Below are 17,658 nucleotides of genomic sequence, written 5' to 3' on the forward strand. Positions count from 1 at the left end.
GCTCTCATTGAAAAAAATTATAAAGAGGTGCCCCATATTTTATAGTGATTATTATACACACAATGAGTTGAGTATAAACACTGCTTCATGTCCAGAATCCTAACAGACTGTGTGCCATACATGTATGTTGTTGTTGTGTGAGTGACACTCCTAATAAATTCTTTCACCCTTTGTCAATGCATGTTAATGCGTGAAAAAAGCTATTTCGACAATAATTTCCGATCAACACAGGTCAGGTTACCTAGGATGACTTTTTATTCTCCAAATACAGTCATTCTGAAATGAGTCTAATGTTTGAAAAGTTGCCCTATGAATATAGATTGCACCTCCAAACAAAGAGAGGATATGTTCGAATCCGTTCTTGCATGAGATAAAAAAAAAATGCCATGGAGCAGGAAAATTCCATCCATGGGTTACTTGGAAACTACTTCTTTCTCTTCCCCTTCTGTTCATCGAACACAATTGTTGTCTACTAATCCAGTTTTGATAGCATTTGGCACACTTTCTTTGGATCACAGCAAGATGCTCAACTTCCATTCTGGTCTCCCCTAGGAACCTCTGAGCCCAAGAAAGCAGCCGACACCAGGTCGCGCCAGAGCAGGGGGGTTCTCTGTGTCCTCGTGAGGCACAGAAAATTATTTTTTTATTCAAGTTTTGCCACATGCAGGCACACATACACATGCATACAAAAAAAAAAACAACGTGTGCACAAGCTCGTCAGCTTGGCAGTTCATTTGAGATATACGCTGAATATGTGTTAATTCTTGTCAGTCTGTTATGTTGTTGAATGTTGCTATCACCTAATAACCCCCTTGTAAGGGAACAGAATATAAGATATTATGTCAAAGGAGAAAGCTTTTTTGCCTTTGTCCCCTTCTGTACTCCCCCATCCAAATGGACAATGCATCACTGGGCCTTGATGCCTCAGAAGTCTGGGTTCATTAAAATCTTGAACGAGTGCCAAAGCTGTAGTCAGAGATAAAAAGAATATGAAAGGATAACAAAATTTATGGATGGCAAGACACCACCTCACCCTGGCATTTATAATAAACAAATGGTTTCTGTTTCCAATTTAAATTTCTCATTATACTGTGACTTTTGGAAAATGTGTTTTGATTTACCAACATTTTATCTGAAAAACTGTATAATTGATTAGATTTACATGGCTCTGATTTTGATGCTGATCGCCTGCCTTCCCTGGCAGCCCCCACCCCTCAGCCCAACACTCCCCAAAAAAGAATGATCTGAACAGCTCCCGAGGCACATTAACATCATATAAAACAAACCTACATATCAAACAGTTTTTTTTCTGATAAAATAATTGGTTTAAACCAGCATAGAAACCAATTCATCCCTTTGAAAGAAACCTCTGTGAGGGCACCAAAAAAAAAAAAATTGTGAGATAGACTTCACAGCCCAAGTGAGATGGACATCAATGCAGTGTGCCAGCAATGGCTATATTAACCCATGGCTAAATCCCATCACACAAATGTCAGTGTATCCGTTATGAAACCATGACATTTAGATCCAAGGTCTCCATTGTGGTTTTAGAGGGAGCTGGTGTTTGTCCATTCTTTGCATCCATCAAACCCGCACACAGCCTCACAGCCAACTGCACTCCAAACATAGAAAGGTTAAAGATCATAAAGGGTTTCAGTGACTAATTTTATTGCATAATTCAAAGTTGATTTAATTTTTTTTATAATAGTACAAACATTTTCTTTATTGTGTGATACTATTTGAAAAAGTACAATATTCTAATTGTTTATGTGATAATTCATCTTATCCTGGAATATGATCTGTGCGTTTTAAGCAACAAAATATAATGAATAATAGCAATGAAAATGTACAACCAGACATTGGATAGTTATTTCGTAGAAGAAAGAGTAAATTACATTTATTATTTTACTTTTGAAGCAATTGTTACAAATTGTTATGAGTGATTTGTAAAGTATGGGAAATGAAAACACATTTTTTTGTTTAAAAATATATCATTATGAAATTAAAAGGAAGACGGTGCACAGATAGTTGGTACTGTAATGCTTCTTTTACAAACGAATATAAAAAGGACATAAGTGTAGCATCCAGTAAATTGCATGCTTAGCAGCTAGGAAATTTCCTAGACGTGACATAATTTGACTAATTCCTCCTAATTTACCCTAGAGAACCTTTCCAAACATCACTACCATCACAACAGCCCACCAGGACGAGCCCAATCTGACACATCACGACCACTCATGAGTCATGTGTAATGAGGAGCAAAGCCCACATTCAAGAACTGAACAATGTGTCATAAAGCTCTCATGTTAAGAGTGCAACACCTATAAGCCACTTGGCTGAGGATCACGAGATGTTCAATTATTGCCTCTTTGCATTAGTTTGGACCCCCGGGCCAAGAGGCATCAGTTTTGGGAGTCAGGCTGTGCAGGTGGTGGGAGGGATAGAGGGTAGAGACTGGTGCAGATGGTAAGGAGGAATAAAACCCCGGCAATTTTTAGGCTTCTCCCTCACATTCTCTATCTTTCTCTAAAGGCAGTCCAGATCAGGAATTACAAATGATATCATGACAATTTTTCATGCTCTTCAAACCAGTGATGTTTTACCGACTCATTTGCTATGATACCTTGTTACGGATCCAGCTGTGAATCAGGGACGTTTCATGGGGCTAGAAGCCCACCCCCTGCTGCGCCTGGCCAATGACCTGGAAGGCAATAGGGGATGCCAGTGCCTGCAGCATGTGCTGCACTGACAAAGCAGCAGGGCACCGTCAAAAACCCTCTCATACAAACTTTGGAGATCACTCCGTTTTTAACAGATGAGTAAGCACTGGTGCTGACTTTTTTTTTCCCCCCTCTGCCCTAAAACAAGATTCATGGATTTCCCTTTGCAAGTGTGTGGCTGTGGTTGACGCATAGCAAAACCCTTGCCCACGAGGGAAATAGTGTAGCAGTAGATCTTGGGTAGAAGGGTGAAGATACAATTTGGCAGGGTCACTGCGCAGGTTAAGCAACAATTCAGTTGAATGCCCATAAAGGAAGTGGAGTGTGGTTGGAAAAGACCAGCATACCAGTTAAAGAGGCCTTGCAATTCAGATTAAACTTTGGCCTTTGAACTGAAATTACAGTAACCCTCAACTTGCAAAGTAGTTCATGGGTATGGACTTTAACATGAGCAAATATTTGTTAGATTTTCTTGTCTCTCTCCCAAAACGAAGTAATTATTTTCCTTTGATGGTATTTCTCCGAAAAATACACTGATCCTCAACAGTATGGTGTAATCCAATAAGACAAAATAGCAACTTAATCCATTCATTAATTTTTGTATTCATCAACAGGATTTCAATGGGGTTAAAGTTGTTTGGGTTTCCAGATGAGAGCCCTCACGCAATCCGAGGCCCTGATGACTTCTGCATTACTAAAATGATGCTGCCAGGGCTGATGGAGCTGAGAGTGCCAAGAGGCATTAGCCTTCACTTCCCAAAGCTGGTGGACAAGACCAGACTGCACCCCCTGACCCAAGCCACCACCAAGTGGCTGACCCGGCAATCATGAGCAAAACAGGCAGAGAGGAAAGAAGCGGTGAAGAAAAAAAAAAAGGGAAGAGAAGAAAAACATTTAGAAAACCAATAAGAAAATTATATATGATCAATATTAAATCATATTAAGGGAGAAGACATAGAACAGGAGAGTGGAGAAAAAAAAGCAAAAAAATAAATAAATAACACATACAGAGGCTTTGACTCCCTTACATGTTAACCAAAAAACAGGAAATGGTTTTAAGGGCTATTATCCTGTTCGGTTCACACCGATTCTACCTCTCTCACTTCATTTAACTAAATTAATGAGCAGAACCAGCCGGACCTCAAAATATAAACTTCTTAGACATTTTGTTGGGCGGTGGACTCTGTTTCTCTGGATATGTACTTATTGAATAATACTTTATAATAATACTTTAGTAATCCCCAAAAGGGAAAGTACTTAATTCTCCTTTAATATGTATAAATATTCATGATTATAAAATGTAAAGGGAGATAAAGACCTCTCAGCATTCTTTAGGCATATAAATGTGTTGTGGGCTCTAGTTTCCTGGATATAATCCTAGGAATGAATGTTCTCATGGTGCTCCGCTCAGTACACTGACACTGAACAAACTCAGTGGGATGGCGGCCTTGCAACACGACTCTGGTGGACTGAGAAACACCCACATCAGAGAGGACCTAAAGCTGTGTACACATGGTTCACCTCTGGACAGACCTGCCTGTCGATGGTGGGCTCCCTCTGTGCAACTCTGTCTGTGATGGTACAGTGGACAGAGCTCCCATAGCATGCTGCAGGCCAAATCATGCAGGATACAGTAATATAGCAGCTAAAGTTGTTTCAAATCTGGCCCTTTTATTCATGAGCAAAACCCAAGGAAAAATAATATGCCCGCTTATTTCCATATGTTGAACATCCCTTCTGTTTTGTGAAATGATATGAGTTCATTCATTATTCATATTGGCCGTGGAGTTATTACCATTTTCCCATCAGGCTTGCCTCTAACACCATATTATCATGAAATCACAGTTCGCCCAAGGCGTTCTTGCTGCTGTAAAAAGTGGTCACAATTGACTAGTTAGCACGGGCACACAGAACACTTGAGACAAGTACTAAATGCCATACAAGTGACCCTGTGAATTCTTACGATGCGACAACTGACAAAAACTGAATATCACTGGCGCATTCGTTGCTCAACACTGTGGACTAAATTATGATAGCACTGAGCTCCGAACTGGGCAACAGTAACCGTACTGTCAGCCATGAACTCCAGACTGCACTGTCACCCCACCAGGATACAACCTGGGATCAGCAGGTTCCATTTGTAGATGTCCTACTTTTATAAAGCTAAATTCTCTTAAAATGAATATGAATTTCATGCCGCGGAGGACTTAGTTGTAAGCTAATTTGTCACAGGCTTATCAAGGTCTATTTATCACTGATCTAGTAATTACCAGAATGAGCTACCAGATAACCCCCCCCCCCCCCCCCCCCTTTCTTCCCTCCAGTGATGGTCAGCCTGTAAAACCAGGATGTGTTGGCACCTTTATGATATAAATACTCACTCACCCTGGGCATAAGAAAGCTGTCAACAGAACATTTGTTTTCCATTTTTCACCACCCAAAGCACTTCAATCTGAGGAGGAAAAAAAAAGGGAGACAAGGTGTTAAAACTGTACCGCAACACTAACTATTTTGCCCTTTGGTGAATTTGGGTGCGTAAACAGATGGGGCTTGAATTGGTTCCTTTTTATTTGGTGCAACAGGATTGTCTGAATTTCCATTCAACGAGTTCTCACCTCCACACATGCTTGGCTGTGGTTAGCACATGCAGATTAAAGCACAAACACACATGCAGGACACTCACACATGCATGATTATGTATGTGTGCTGACACATGCACACACAGCAGCTGTTGTTGCTGTTCTTTCTTAATGCCCACTCATCACTAAACTTTTAGTTGATTGAAAAATACAAGCTTATGTCAAATAAACTGAAAGACAAGGGTTGTCAGAGCTGCATGATTTGACCCACACAAGCAAGTAAGCTGTTATGACCCCATCCACCCCCACCCCACCCCCACATAAATAGATCAAAGCACATCTGTTTCAGTGTCCAGCAGCCACACATCTATAATTGCAAACTGGCCTTAATGGCTTAGAGCAACCCGTGAGATGCTAAGCAGTTTGGACACAGGAGATACTAAAGCATATGAGGATAGTGCAACCATCAGTAATCACTGGACAGTGAATTCTCTGGAGCCACAGTGGAGGCCTGTCTGGTCTCAAGTGGACTGAAATAGATATCACAACTTCAGCCCAGGGATGTGGGCCCAGAGGGGCCGGAACTGACCACACATCTGGGACTGAGGAGCAGGGGTTGACCAGTGGTCAGAGTCAGGGATACCGCGGGGATCAAAAATAGCTGTTAGGGGAGGTTTAGAATAAAGGCTAAGGCAAGAGACAGTGTGTTAAACTGAATTAGATTGTTAGTGTTTTAGAAAACAAATCTAACTTAAAAGCTTCTGTTTAAGGCAAAAAGAGAGAAGAGAAAACTGTTAATGGTGTCATATTGGGTGTGGGAGAGTCCGAGCTGGTCTTGGCTGAATTGAGTAAGCACTGACTGAAGAGAGAAGCCTCAAGTTGGCCAGTTGTCACAGTGTGACACTGATTCGGCCTAATGAGCGTAGTGCTGTCACCACACATCTGCCTCTCATTCACTTGTAGAATCTGGCAGACTCAAAACCTGCTGGAGTCGCTGCTAGATGCTGGAACTTGAGACTTCGCCACCTAACTGTTTGCCAGATTACAAGAAAACTCACAAGCTTGTACTTTGACCAAACAATCAAACTTTAGAACAACATTCACAAATTTTGAGACACACCTTGTCATCCAAACAGAGTGAGAAGGCGTGACAGGAGCATGTACTTGATGAGCAGTAAAACATTTTGGTAATAACAACTAACTGATCTCTAAAGGGTTACGCTGTAAGACCAAATTGTTTGTCTTCATCAGATGGCAATAAATAGCCTCAGACCTTTATCCTCTCTGCATTCAAGCAGTATTTGCAGGTATTTGATTATTTATTTTATGGTTTCACATTTTCAGTGTTTTAACCAACATTGTAATACAAACCCATTTGTAGGGATTTTCTTTTCTTGCTTGTCAGAATTGCACAATTCACACTCATTTGACATCCCGAAGCTGTCTTAGATTTGTGAAAATGACGAATGACACATTGTTTTGACTCGCTGCATGTATTGTACGCGTGGTATCCTGTTTTTCAGATGATCAAAAGGAACAACAAGAAAAACTGTATGTCCTTTTAAGGTGATAATGATGATTAGGTCTTGGTGTCTGCTGATCTGCACAGAACAGCAGTCCTCCCATCTGTCGTCACTCTGAAGGCGTCTCTGTAGACCGAGCAGCGACTCGAAAAATTCCTCATGGGCATCCTCCTGGAAAATAGCACAAAGGTTTACTAAACATCATAGTGGCGGTGGCACCAATTATTGTTAATATACATCAAATAGCCTCAGCCCAGTACACGAAACAGACTGATCACTCCAATGACGGCAACTGTCAGTCTGCTCCCCACTGAAGAGAGCTGTTGAAATAATTAGTCCATGCCCTGTGAATAAAACAATAATTCAACAGCCAAGATGACATCCAAAATATGCGCACCGCCTCAAATGACCTGAAAAACCGTCCGCAGCACGGACTGTGGTGCAGGGCCTCATCTCCACACACAACCGGAGTCACTGGGCACGGATGAATACGGGCTTTGTTTGGGTGGAATATATACATGATGGTGTAACATCTGTGAAGGGGAATGGATACCAATAGTAAAGCAGTTGTCAAAACATCTTTTTTGTGACCTCATGTTCATGAGTTTTAATCTTTAGAAGATGTTTGTCATGTTAAACTTCCATTTCTGGCTCCAATAACTTTGAAATGATTACCTTTTGAAATAAATACACAGATAGATTACGGCGTCAAAGGACATAGGACATAAGACTGATAGTAAGATAAATTGATATTAAGACGATAAACAAAAGGAAATGCAAAAAAAAAAAATCAGCATAGAGTAACTGCAGAGGCAAAGGTCAGAGTTCGGCGGCTTTATGTATTTCAATACTGATCCTGAAGATGGTGCTGCTGAGCAGCTGCCTTTCTCATCCTTATGGGATTTGGAAAATAAAAACTAAACACCCCAAACTTCACTAAAAGTCGATGATTCCTTTGTCTGAGACCTTCTGCTGATTGATTGCTAGAAAAAAGCAAAGGAACTATCCTCTCGTTCACCTGTAACATGAATGAAGCTGATCTGACGTTGGGTTCTGTAATTTAAGACATTATTTTTACAAAAAAGGCGTCCAAAAGTGATGAGGTCAGTTCATCTTCAAAGAGTTATGTATCTGTCTGTATGTACAGTATCTATGTATGTAGCCCTTTGTTTATTGAGCATTCAAAAGCTAAGAATGGATCATTTAATGTTTAATGCTCATTTGATTGCTAAACAAAAATGAAGGTTGGATCACAATTATGACATTAAGCAATTTGAAAATCTGTGTTTCACCCTTTGTTATTCTAACATAAATTGAATGTGCTTTGAATACAACTTATAAGTTATAGCATAGTTACACAATTAGTATATAAGTTAGTTAAGTGCATAGAATATTGCCTTTCATTTGTCTACAAAGGTGTTTTTGAATAGTTTTGCTCATAGAAACCTCTGATTAAAAAACACTTAGTCCTTGTGGAGTTTAGTTTAGTGAACCAACAAATGGCTCTTCTCTTGGGTTCCTTCCTGAAATGTTTCTGCTCAGAATCTGAAAGTAGACAGGGCCTTAAAATCTCTCATTGTGATGCTTTGTTTTTTCATTAGAAGCTGCAACAAAAGTCTTTTGTCCTGAGTTGAATTTACAGCATGCTGATGGGTGTGAAGTCACGAGCAGTTCAAAAGGACACCGGGCACAATGAGCTGGTGTGTGTTTTTAACAACCAGCCATAGTGTCAACACTGTGACATGCTCGATTAAGAAAGTCTTTGGATGAAATGAGAAGCATTGTAGGCATTCTTTAAGAAGCTGTCCACAGACACCTGTGACAGCATGCAATTACTATTCTGTACACTCGTGCCATGCAGCTTCAGTCAGTCTTCTTCACTTGTTATACTCACACTAAGAGCAGCAAAACACGATATTCTCCTTGCAGAAGAGTGAGATTATGTTTTTTATAAGTGTTTGCTAATAATAATTAAAAAAAAAAAATTGCCCATCAGTGTTAACGCTGACAAACACGAAGCAAAGTGTGAACGAAGAGTCTTCACGCGAGTGTGGCGGAACAGCAGACAAGGCCTGTGTGGGGCAGGCGGCGGCTGATGCACAGGGATGGGGGAGGTGGGGTGGTGATGATGAGACCAGACACGAGCCACATGAGGCCCCCTGACAATGCTGGAGTCCCCTGGGGTAAGTCCAGCAGTCTACTTACACATACACATCACACGCAGATGCACACTAGCACGCAATTCTAACACAACGACAAAACAGCAAATTCTAACATTTACATGTGAAACAGCTATGTGAATTTCAAAGATAAAATGCATCAACCTTTTGCTCAAACAAATTTTGCTTTTCACCTCAGATCGCTTTCATCACTTATTTTCCATTTCTGATTTGTTGTGATTGCACCCCCTCTAGTGGCTTTACTGTATATCTAATATCAGTTTACTACAACAATGCAAGGCACTGCAATACTTTTTTTTTTTGGCATGTCGACGTACCAGTCGAAACATCAGTGTTCAAAAAAAACTTATTGCTCATTATTACGATCTAGTGTTGCATGTGTTTGGTTGCTGAGTGAGTCACCAGCAGCAGAGTGAAGTTTGTGAGACAAACTGGCCCTAAACCTGAAGTATGTGGGGGAAGTTTCATACAAAATTAATTTTGGCAGCAAAAAACATCCAAGATTTGGTTGGGCACCATTTGTGGAACCATGCTGGCTATTCCACACATGCCCTGGACTCCAGAAGTCATTCCCAGTTTGCCTCACCAACACACCACTGGTCCCTCTCCACCATGAGGGTGCCTTTAAAACGATATGCCTTCTGGGGTGTTCTTTTATGGGCTGCATTTGCAGCATTCACTATCGTATAATTCTCTTCAAATCAGTTTGTTCCCCTCATCTCCCCTCCCCTTATTTTTTGCCCACCCCTGACTTAACAACCAGAAAAAGGTCACATTTCTGAGAAGTGACTTCCATGCATGTTCCATGCTGGGTCGTCACTTTCAATTTCCTAAGACCTTTCGTGTCACACACCAATCAACCCAGAAAACTACAAACACTTTACCACACGCTACCACATGCAACTTCTCAGGGTGATGGGGCAATACATAAACTAGAATAGTGTAAAAAAAAAACAATACATTCTTAGCCATTGATTCGATTTGTAAGCACATTTCAGTATTTGTACGAAAAAAACAACAACACATGCACAATATGTGTTTTGTTTGGGGTCAATAGAAAGGGGAAAGCAACTTGCACTGTATCTCTTCAGTTAAAACCTCTTTATCTTCACTAACTGAAGCAGGTTTAGAGAAGTCAGTTAAGGGTCTGGAAAACGAGAAGTGATCATCTCCTTTTTATGTATTTAATTCAGAGAGACCCTCGGGACACCTAGTGAGCTCTCAACAGACGACTGTCTTTTCCTTTTCCAGAATGCCATTCAGATAGTATGAGATGTTTAACTCCGGGCACAGAATTAATGGAGCATGAAATGTAGGCCTCAAGGGCAGCAGGCTCCTAACCTGCAGGTGACACTGTCTCCATGAAGCTTTTACTGTGACCTAAGTGAGCTGTATTATAACCGCATTTGACTGGTGACAATTAGTGACCTTTTGCCGATCCAGCAGCCATCCATTTCAATTACACCTACATGGAAAGCTTTGGTGGGTGAGCACGATGAGACACATACTGTAGCACGAGTGGGTCTACTGTACTTTTACTGTAAGCTTGGAATACAGAGAACGAAAACACAAGCCTGGGGAGAAAGAACCACATGTAAAACAACAAACAAAGTCCTGGGGAATAGTTATAAGGGTTCTAGGGGTCAATGTAGGAGCCCCCTGGTATCAGAGATGGGTCAAGGATTTTATGTCGTATCAAATCATTAACAAAAACATATATGCAGCAAAATGCATGTGTTTTCACTCATTATCAGTTGAACAACATACACAATAAGCAGTTTTGCAAGCTTTTTAAGGGTACATGATCAACTCAAGCCACTGTAAAGGGCATCTCTTTTTGGTGACACTACATCCTGAGACACTTAAAGCCTGGGACATGCTGAGTGAAATAAGTGGCTCCCTTTTCAGTTTTTCTCCCTTAGACCCTTTATACAGAGAGTTCCTTTATTATGCAACCAACACCTTTTTCAAAAGGTTTTCAAGCACCACACACTCTGAGGTGTCTGCCTCGCACATTCTTCTATAACTGAAATGGATGTAACATCTTTCATGCTTCAGTCAGAGGGGGTTACACGGCACTGTAAATAATCAAATGAATGGCTAAATTACAAAGAGACACCTAAGTCTGACTAAAAATTGGACTGGGATCGGGTTCCTCGCAGTCGGATTAAGACCCCGAGATAACTCGGTTGATAGTCGCACTAAACGAGCTTGTATATGGCGAAATGGACTGGGAATTGGATTTTGCGTTCTGCGCATGCTCAAGATTTTTTCCCCGGGTCATGATCCAGAAGCTGAACGAGACGATCGGCAGCAGCGTCTTTCCTCCATAATCATCGCAACCAAGAGCGCCGTTGTGTCACTGCGTTTGTGCAATAACCATGCTCATCACAAACGGAATGTAGAGGGACGCAGCTTCATCTTGCTCTTCCTTCGCCATCTTTCTCGAATACCTGAGTTTGTTGGTGGGGGTGAAGAAGGTACCGGGGTACGATAATGATTCGATGGTTACATGCTGCCATTCCGACATCTCGCCATTCCGACATGGGTCTCCAATTGTCGGAATGGCGACACTTAATTTTTTATCAAACGTCCCGTCATTCCGACACTTTTTTCCTCCTATGGTCGGAATGGCGGCATGTTTTTTTTTTTTTTAACATTCCGACAGTTCCTTTTAATAGCCTATTTTTTACCCAAAAACATTTTGCACTAATGATATGCCGGCGCAAATACGCCCTAAAGTTTGGCGCACAAACTCTGCACATGCAGAGGCCTTGCCAATAGGAGAAGAGAGAAATGACAGCATAGAACGTATAAAACACAACAAAATGCAGTAAAAACGTTTATTCATGTTATTCATGTGATTTATGAGTACTCGTTCCAATTTTGGGAAGCGCGGATGGGCTTTGCGCATTTGGCACAAACACACAGCCGTTGCGCAAGGCTTTATACAGCCTGTTGATATCTTAAGGACCTAACTGGTCACACCTGGGAGTAAATGTCATGTAGAGATTGTTTTTACATGGCATTACAGCTGAACATATAGCTTTCATCCACAAACCAACGTGGGAGAGCCCGAAGACGCATGTGCCAGACGCACATAGGCATGCGTAAAACCAATTTTGACCACTTCATTCTGTTTATTTGCTTTCTTTTAGTTAACTTTCGTTTCTTTTGGATTCTTGTGCGTGTTATGGAGCCGTTTCGGTCCATGTTTGTAAGCCTTTTTTTCCTGGATTAAATTTTCAGAAGTTGAAACAAGTGGCATTGGAGTGTGTGATTGAAAACCACCGCGGACTGCTTCTCCTCCTCCAGTTGCCCAGACTTTGTGATTTTAATAACGCTTATCTGTAAACATGTGTTAAACATATAAATTGCATGAACAGAAAGAAGGGACTCACCTGTTGAGTAACGCACATTTCCTTATACGGAAAGCCTTGTCGGAATGGTGGGACATTTGAACGTCGGAATGGTGGGATGTCGGAATGGTGGGATGTCGGAATGGTGGGATGTCGGAATAGCGGGATGTCGGAATGGCAGGACTTCGGAATGGGTGTTGCCACCCGATTCGATTTATTCACCGCCATATATACTTGGATAATTGCTCTTGCTCGAATAAGGAGCATAGTCCAACTATAGCTATTGAATTAATCTCATCATGTAGACCCACTGACTGTGGTTGTAACAAATTTGGTAAAGCAACGTTGGCCATGCCAAGTACATCAAGTGTCAGTTACACCAACTGCATTATGTTGCAACACATGAAGGAGTCTATCACCACAAAGACAAAAAAATGGCCAAAAGAGATGTCAACAGTCGATTCAATATCATTTTGTTTGTTCACTTGAGATCAGTGACTCTAAAGAAATAATCCTCTAGCTAAAGCTGAGAAATTTATTCGAGTCATTTGAAGAAGAAAAAAAGAGTCCCACTCCATTTCTGGCACTTACACTCTTACAAAATTAAACCCAAATGATTTGAGTTAACATGAAAGTAGAGGGCAAGGTTTCCTATCTCACAGTATATGATAGGGGTGCAACGGATCAAAAAACTCACGGTTCGGATAAGCAAAAAAAAAAAAGACAAGACAAATAAACATAACTTTGGTCTTTTTGTTTATTAACATTTTTAAATGATTAAATTAGAATATATAAAATCATCTTAACGTGCACAAGGCATAATATCTTCTTTTTAACATAATTAATGAAAAACAACTTAAAGTGCAACATAAAAAGGCATTTCCTTCCTTTAACCGAATTTGGCCTCATGTGTGCACCTATAAACACACTCATGGCGTTTGTGATGGTTTTAACCCGGTCAGATTGTGCAACAAGGGGCTGCATAATTGCCGCTGTGATATGCGGTTGTTGAGCAGCCTTCGTTTTCACTCCTGTCAGTGAAACACCGGGGTGATGTTGCTTCAAATGCGTGGCCATGCTTGATGTGTTTACACTGTCATTTGACTTTCTTGTGCCACAGTGCCTACACACAGTTACGGTTTTATCCACTAACCTATTTTCCCCATACAGCGGATTTAAATGACGCGGGGCGTTCAAGCTCCTCCGTTCCTCCGCTCGCCATGACCACGCTGTGAGTGGACTGAACATGCGCACAACTTCATAAATTAATCCGCGGATCACGTGCCTGCCGAACCGAAGATATTGATCCGAACGGATCACGGATCAATGATGATCCGTTGCACCACTAAGTTGCAAACAGATAAATGACAGTGTATGTAGCAATCCCTGTACTTCTTCCAATGTTTTTAACATAATGTGTCCTCTATCTGAGGAATTTTCAATTAAACAGTTAGTTTCAATATTTCATTTGAAGCTGTTCAGTTGGTGTGAAAACTGCACATCAAGCCTGTTTTCTTCACAGGGAAGCTGCTGCATCTTGCTTTTCAGAAGCACATCTTCAATGCCACATTTCAACTGCTGTAACTGTTCTCAGAAACTAATACTAAGTTACTGGAGTTTTTTTCTCACACTTTAGAGTATAAACATGTTTTTATCTTTTGGGGGGTTGGGGAGTTGTGCTATATAGCTAGATGTGACATTCTTCACACTCTTCATGATTCATTCACACATCACAGGTTTGTGACAGTTTTTACCATTCTCTAAAACAAAGAATAGCGACTCTTCAGCTTCACTTCCTCTTATATCTTCATCATCGCCACCTCAGGCCTGCGTGCATTCATCTCAGCCTCTCGAAGAGTACAAACCAGAGAAACCTCAGTGACAGGAACTTAATATAAAACCTCTACCTATAACCTTTTTCAAAAAACTCTCGACACCCACCGCAAGCAGTGTTGCTAATCTAAAGTCATTTAAATATTGCCATTGCTAATTGCAGGCGCTGAATGCTCTGATGTCTGAACCAGTGATTCTTACACCTCTTCATTCAGAGACTGGAAAAAAGCTCATGAAAAGAAAAAGATTAAATATTGAAGACACTGTCCATCACAAATAGTCAGGACTTAGACCATTTAGATAATAGAATGGCAGAGAAGGTGCGCTTCGTTTAAATGATATTTTTCTGTCAAATCCGAAAAGAACAAAGGCGTTGAAATACTTTTCTGTGTTTCAACTACTTAGTTGACAAAGCCCCAGCATGCAATGCGGGCCTGAAATCTGAAATCCACAGAGATCGGCAAAGAGCAGATTTTCTCCTTTGTGATGCTTTGCCAGAACTTCACAGCATTGGTATCCAATAAATTGAAACAATCCCTATTAAAAAATTATACGGTTTTATTAGGTACAAAGTCACATCATCACAAACACCAATAAGCCAGCACCAACAGAAGCCCTACATGCTCCACTGCCTCTGCTTTATGTTTATTCTTGTTTTGTAGTTGGAAGTGTTGAAATTGATCAAACTGTTGATATGACTGCAGCTAATGTTTGCTTCATATCACTAACGAAATGTTATTTTTTCTTTTTTGTATTTTCAGTCTTAGAATTGGCTGTATGTTGGTGTGTGGTTATCACTGGCATTGCACAGCAAAACCACCAATGTCTCATGAAAGCATGGAAAAAAACTAAATTTCAGTGTCCAGATATTTTCACACCTTACTGAGACAAGTAGTATTCTGTGTTAGCTGCCAGAAGAACCTGAGCTACTAAATTGCACTGTCATATATATCATATACATATATGCACAGAGGAACATTAGATGCAGTCATTTTCACAACACTTGTAATAATTTGGCTGCGATACAATAGAGTAGAAAGTAGTTTAAGTCAAAACGGAAAACTCCAAAGAAATACAGTGAATACAGCGATCAAGGTGTCACTATATTGGAAGTTGAAGTGTAGTGTGAAGTGAAGTGTAATTTGACAGACAAAAAAAGAGGTGGGATTTTAACGCCTCATACAACCTTTAAAATGTGTTTTAGTCAGCGCAGCTCAGTTTACAAGGACAACCAGCAGCTTCAGCAGCATTAACAGTAAATTTACTTGACTACTCTCTCATTGTAAGTACTCTATATCATAATGATACTTGATCTATAGAATAGTTCTTTTGCTTGTACTTGCCTGTAAATATTTACACACAGTGTAAACCTTTCCTCAAAATGACAGGTGGGGATGGATGTGGAAAATGTCACCGTGGACTCCACAGAAACATCTCCAAACCAGAGCAGTTGTGACGTGTTTGTTTACCAAAGAGCTGCAGTGGTCCTCTTCCCCGTTTTCTACTCTGTGGTATTCATCATCAGTGTGTGCGGGAACAGTTTGGTTCTCTATGTAATCTGTCAGAGGAAGCAGAAGTTCAACTCCACTTCTATCTATTTGGTCAATCTCGCACTATCTGATGCCATGTTCACGTTAGCGCTGCCAGGTCGAATTACATACTACATTCGCCACTTTGACTGGCCCTTTGGTGACATTCTCTGCAGACTGACCACACTTCTCTTCTTTGCCAATACCTACGCAGGTAACAGCGGAAGAACTTTTGTTGCCATTTCAATATCCTATTTTTGAGAGTGACTTTTCATGAAGCACATCTTTACATCGGGTTGACATAACTTTTACATTCAGAACTTCTTGCGTGAAAGAAGAAAGCTTAAAAGCCTCTTTAGACAACAAATAGAAAATTAAATTGAATATGAGCACAACGTCTAAAAGAAATTTTGCATAAAACTGGGCTGGCCCAACAACCTCTAACTATTGATTTGTCAGATGATCAATAGAAATTTAGCATAAAACTGGGCTGGCCCAACAACCTCTAACTATTGATTTGTCAGATGATTCTATTCTGTACATGTTTACTTTAAGCTGTGTTGCACATCCACTGTATTTCTAACAGGTATTGGCTTCATGACCTGCATCAGCTTGGACAGATACCTGGCCATGGTGCATCCACAACAGCTGCAGAGCTTGCGCAGTGTAAAAGTCGTCCGCAGAGTCTGCTGCCTTGTCTGGGCTTTTGTATCTCTGGAGACAGCTCCTCTGTTGTTCCGCAGCATGCTGCACGTGCGCCAAGAAAAACGAACCTGCATGGAGTACTTCAACTTTGAGGGCTCCCGCTTCACCCCCTACCTCCTCATTCTGGCCTGCATCATCTCCTTCTGCTGCCCACTTGCCATCATCATGGGCTGCTATGCCAAGATCAACCTGAAACTACGAGCTGCAGCCAAGCAGAACTCCATGACGGGTCGAACAAAAAGAAACCACAGGGCCAACATCATTATTCTGCTCATCCTCGTCACGTTTATCATCTGCTTCAGCCCTTACCACATCAATATAATGCAGTTCATGTTCAGGAAAATAAACCACCAGCCAACCTGTGAAGAACTGAGAGCCTTCAAGATGTCATTACAGGTAAGAACTGTAGTTTTAACTGAAATTCAAGCATTCCTGTTCGGTTTACCGTTTCATAATCCATTGTCACCCTGCAGATTACAGTTTCATTAATGAACTTCAACTGCTGCTTGGATCCAGTCATCTACTTCTTTGCAATAAAGACATACAAGAAGCGGGTGATGAGTCTGTTCAAGGACTATCTCTATACTTCTGCTGCCTCCAAAATAACAGCCGAGAATAGCAGCAGCAACACCTGAGAGAAACCACAGCTAAGGATATGGGAGATGTATCTAAACTGAGCCTTACAGAGAAGACCTAGTTTAACTTGTTAAGCTCAAGAAGGCCAATTCTTCTCAGCTGTGACGATAGTGTTGATGGAAACGGCTTATGAGTCTTACATGTAAGATCTTATGTCAGTTGTGCATTAATACATATTCAGTTTATATATGTTGCATGTTGCCAAGTGCAAATTTGCTAATCTCCAGACAAAACAATTTCACTTGATATGATAAGTAGTGTTTGCTTTGTATTACATACATTTGTCTCTTTTTTTTTTGCAGCATGCTTCAAATTTTTACTTTCCTTCTTCTTAATAATGCAAAACTTATACGTGTCTATGAAGTAATAGTGTCAAATAATAATCTCAACATTTATTTTTGTGCATAAAAGGGGTCTTTGTCTGATTAAGTTATTTTGCAGGATGGCACAGAATGCTGTTAACTTTATTGCATCATACAAGCTTTTATTTCAGTTTCAGTTGGAGTTTAGCACAGGACAACAGTAACTTTCACATCCTTTTTTTTTCACTGTGGCAAAACTGTGTGTAAAAGTAGAAGGAACTACAACACACAA

The 17,658-nt window shown here is 40.7% G+C and overlaps 1 protein-coding gene across 1 annotated transcript; it reads left to right on the forward strand.

The window, feature by feature from the left end:
* Positions 1 to 15,410: 15,410 nt before the first annotated feature.
* On the forward strand, positions 15,411 to 17,399 carry LOC140319075 (G-protein coupled receptor 183). Its single transcript, XM_072396612.1, has 4 exons — positions 15,411 to 15,476; positions 15,583 to 15,937; positions 16,310 to 16,824; positions 16,902 to 17,399. Exons 2-4 carry the CDS (start codon positions 15,589 to 15,591, stop codon positions 17,061 to 17,063), a joined length of 1,026 nt encoding a protein of 341 aa, XP_072252713.1. The 5' UTR covers positions 15,411 to 15,476; positions 15,583 to 15,588; the 3' UTR covers positions 17,064 to 17,399.
* Positions 17,400 to 17,658: the final 259 nt, after the last annotated feature.

The sequence above is a fragment of the Leuresthes tenuis genome, unplaced genomic scaffold (genome assembly GCF_036924035.1).
Source record: "Leuresthes tenuis unplaced genomic scaffold, fLeuTen1.0.hap1 SCAF_12, whole genome shotgun sequence".
In the NCBI taxonomy this organism is placed as follows: domain Eukaryota; kingdom Metazoa; phylum Chordata; class Actinopteri; order Atheriniformes; family Atherinopsidae; genus Leuresthes; species Leuresthes tenuis.

Bases quoted from the DNA above. Each gene is read 5' to 3' on its own strand.
- LOC140319075 (XM_072396612.1), top strand. From the start codon at position 15,589: ATGGATGTGGAAAATGTCACCGTGGACTCCACAGAAACATCTCCAAAC. The intron at 15,938-16,309 runs GTAACAGCGGAA...TATTTCTAACAG, and splicing joins CTTTGCCAATACCTACGCAG to GTATTGGCTTCATGACCTGC. The intron at 16,825-16,901 runs GTAAGAACTGTA...GTCACCCTGCAG, and splicing joins CCTTCAAGATGTCATTACAG to ATTACAGTTTCATTAATGAA.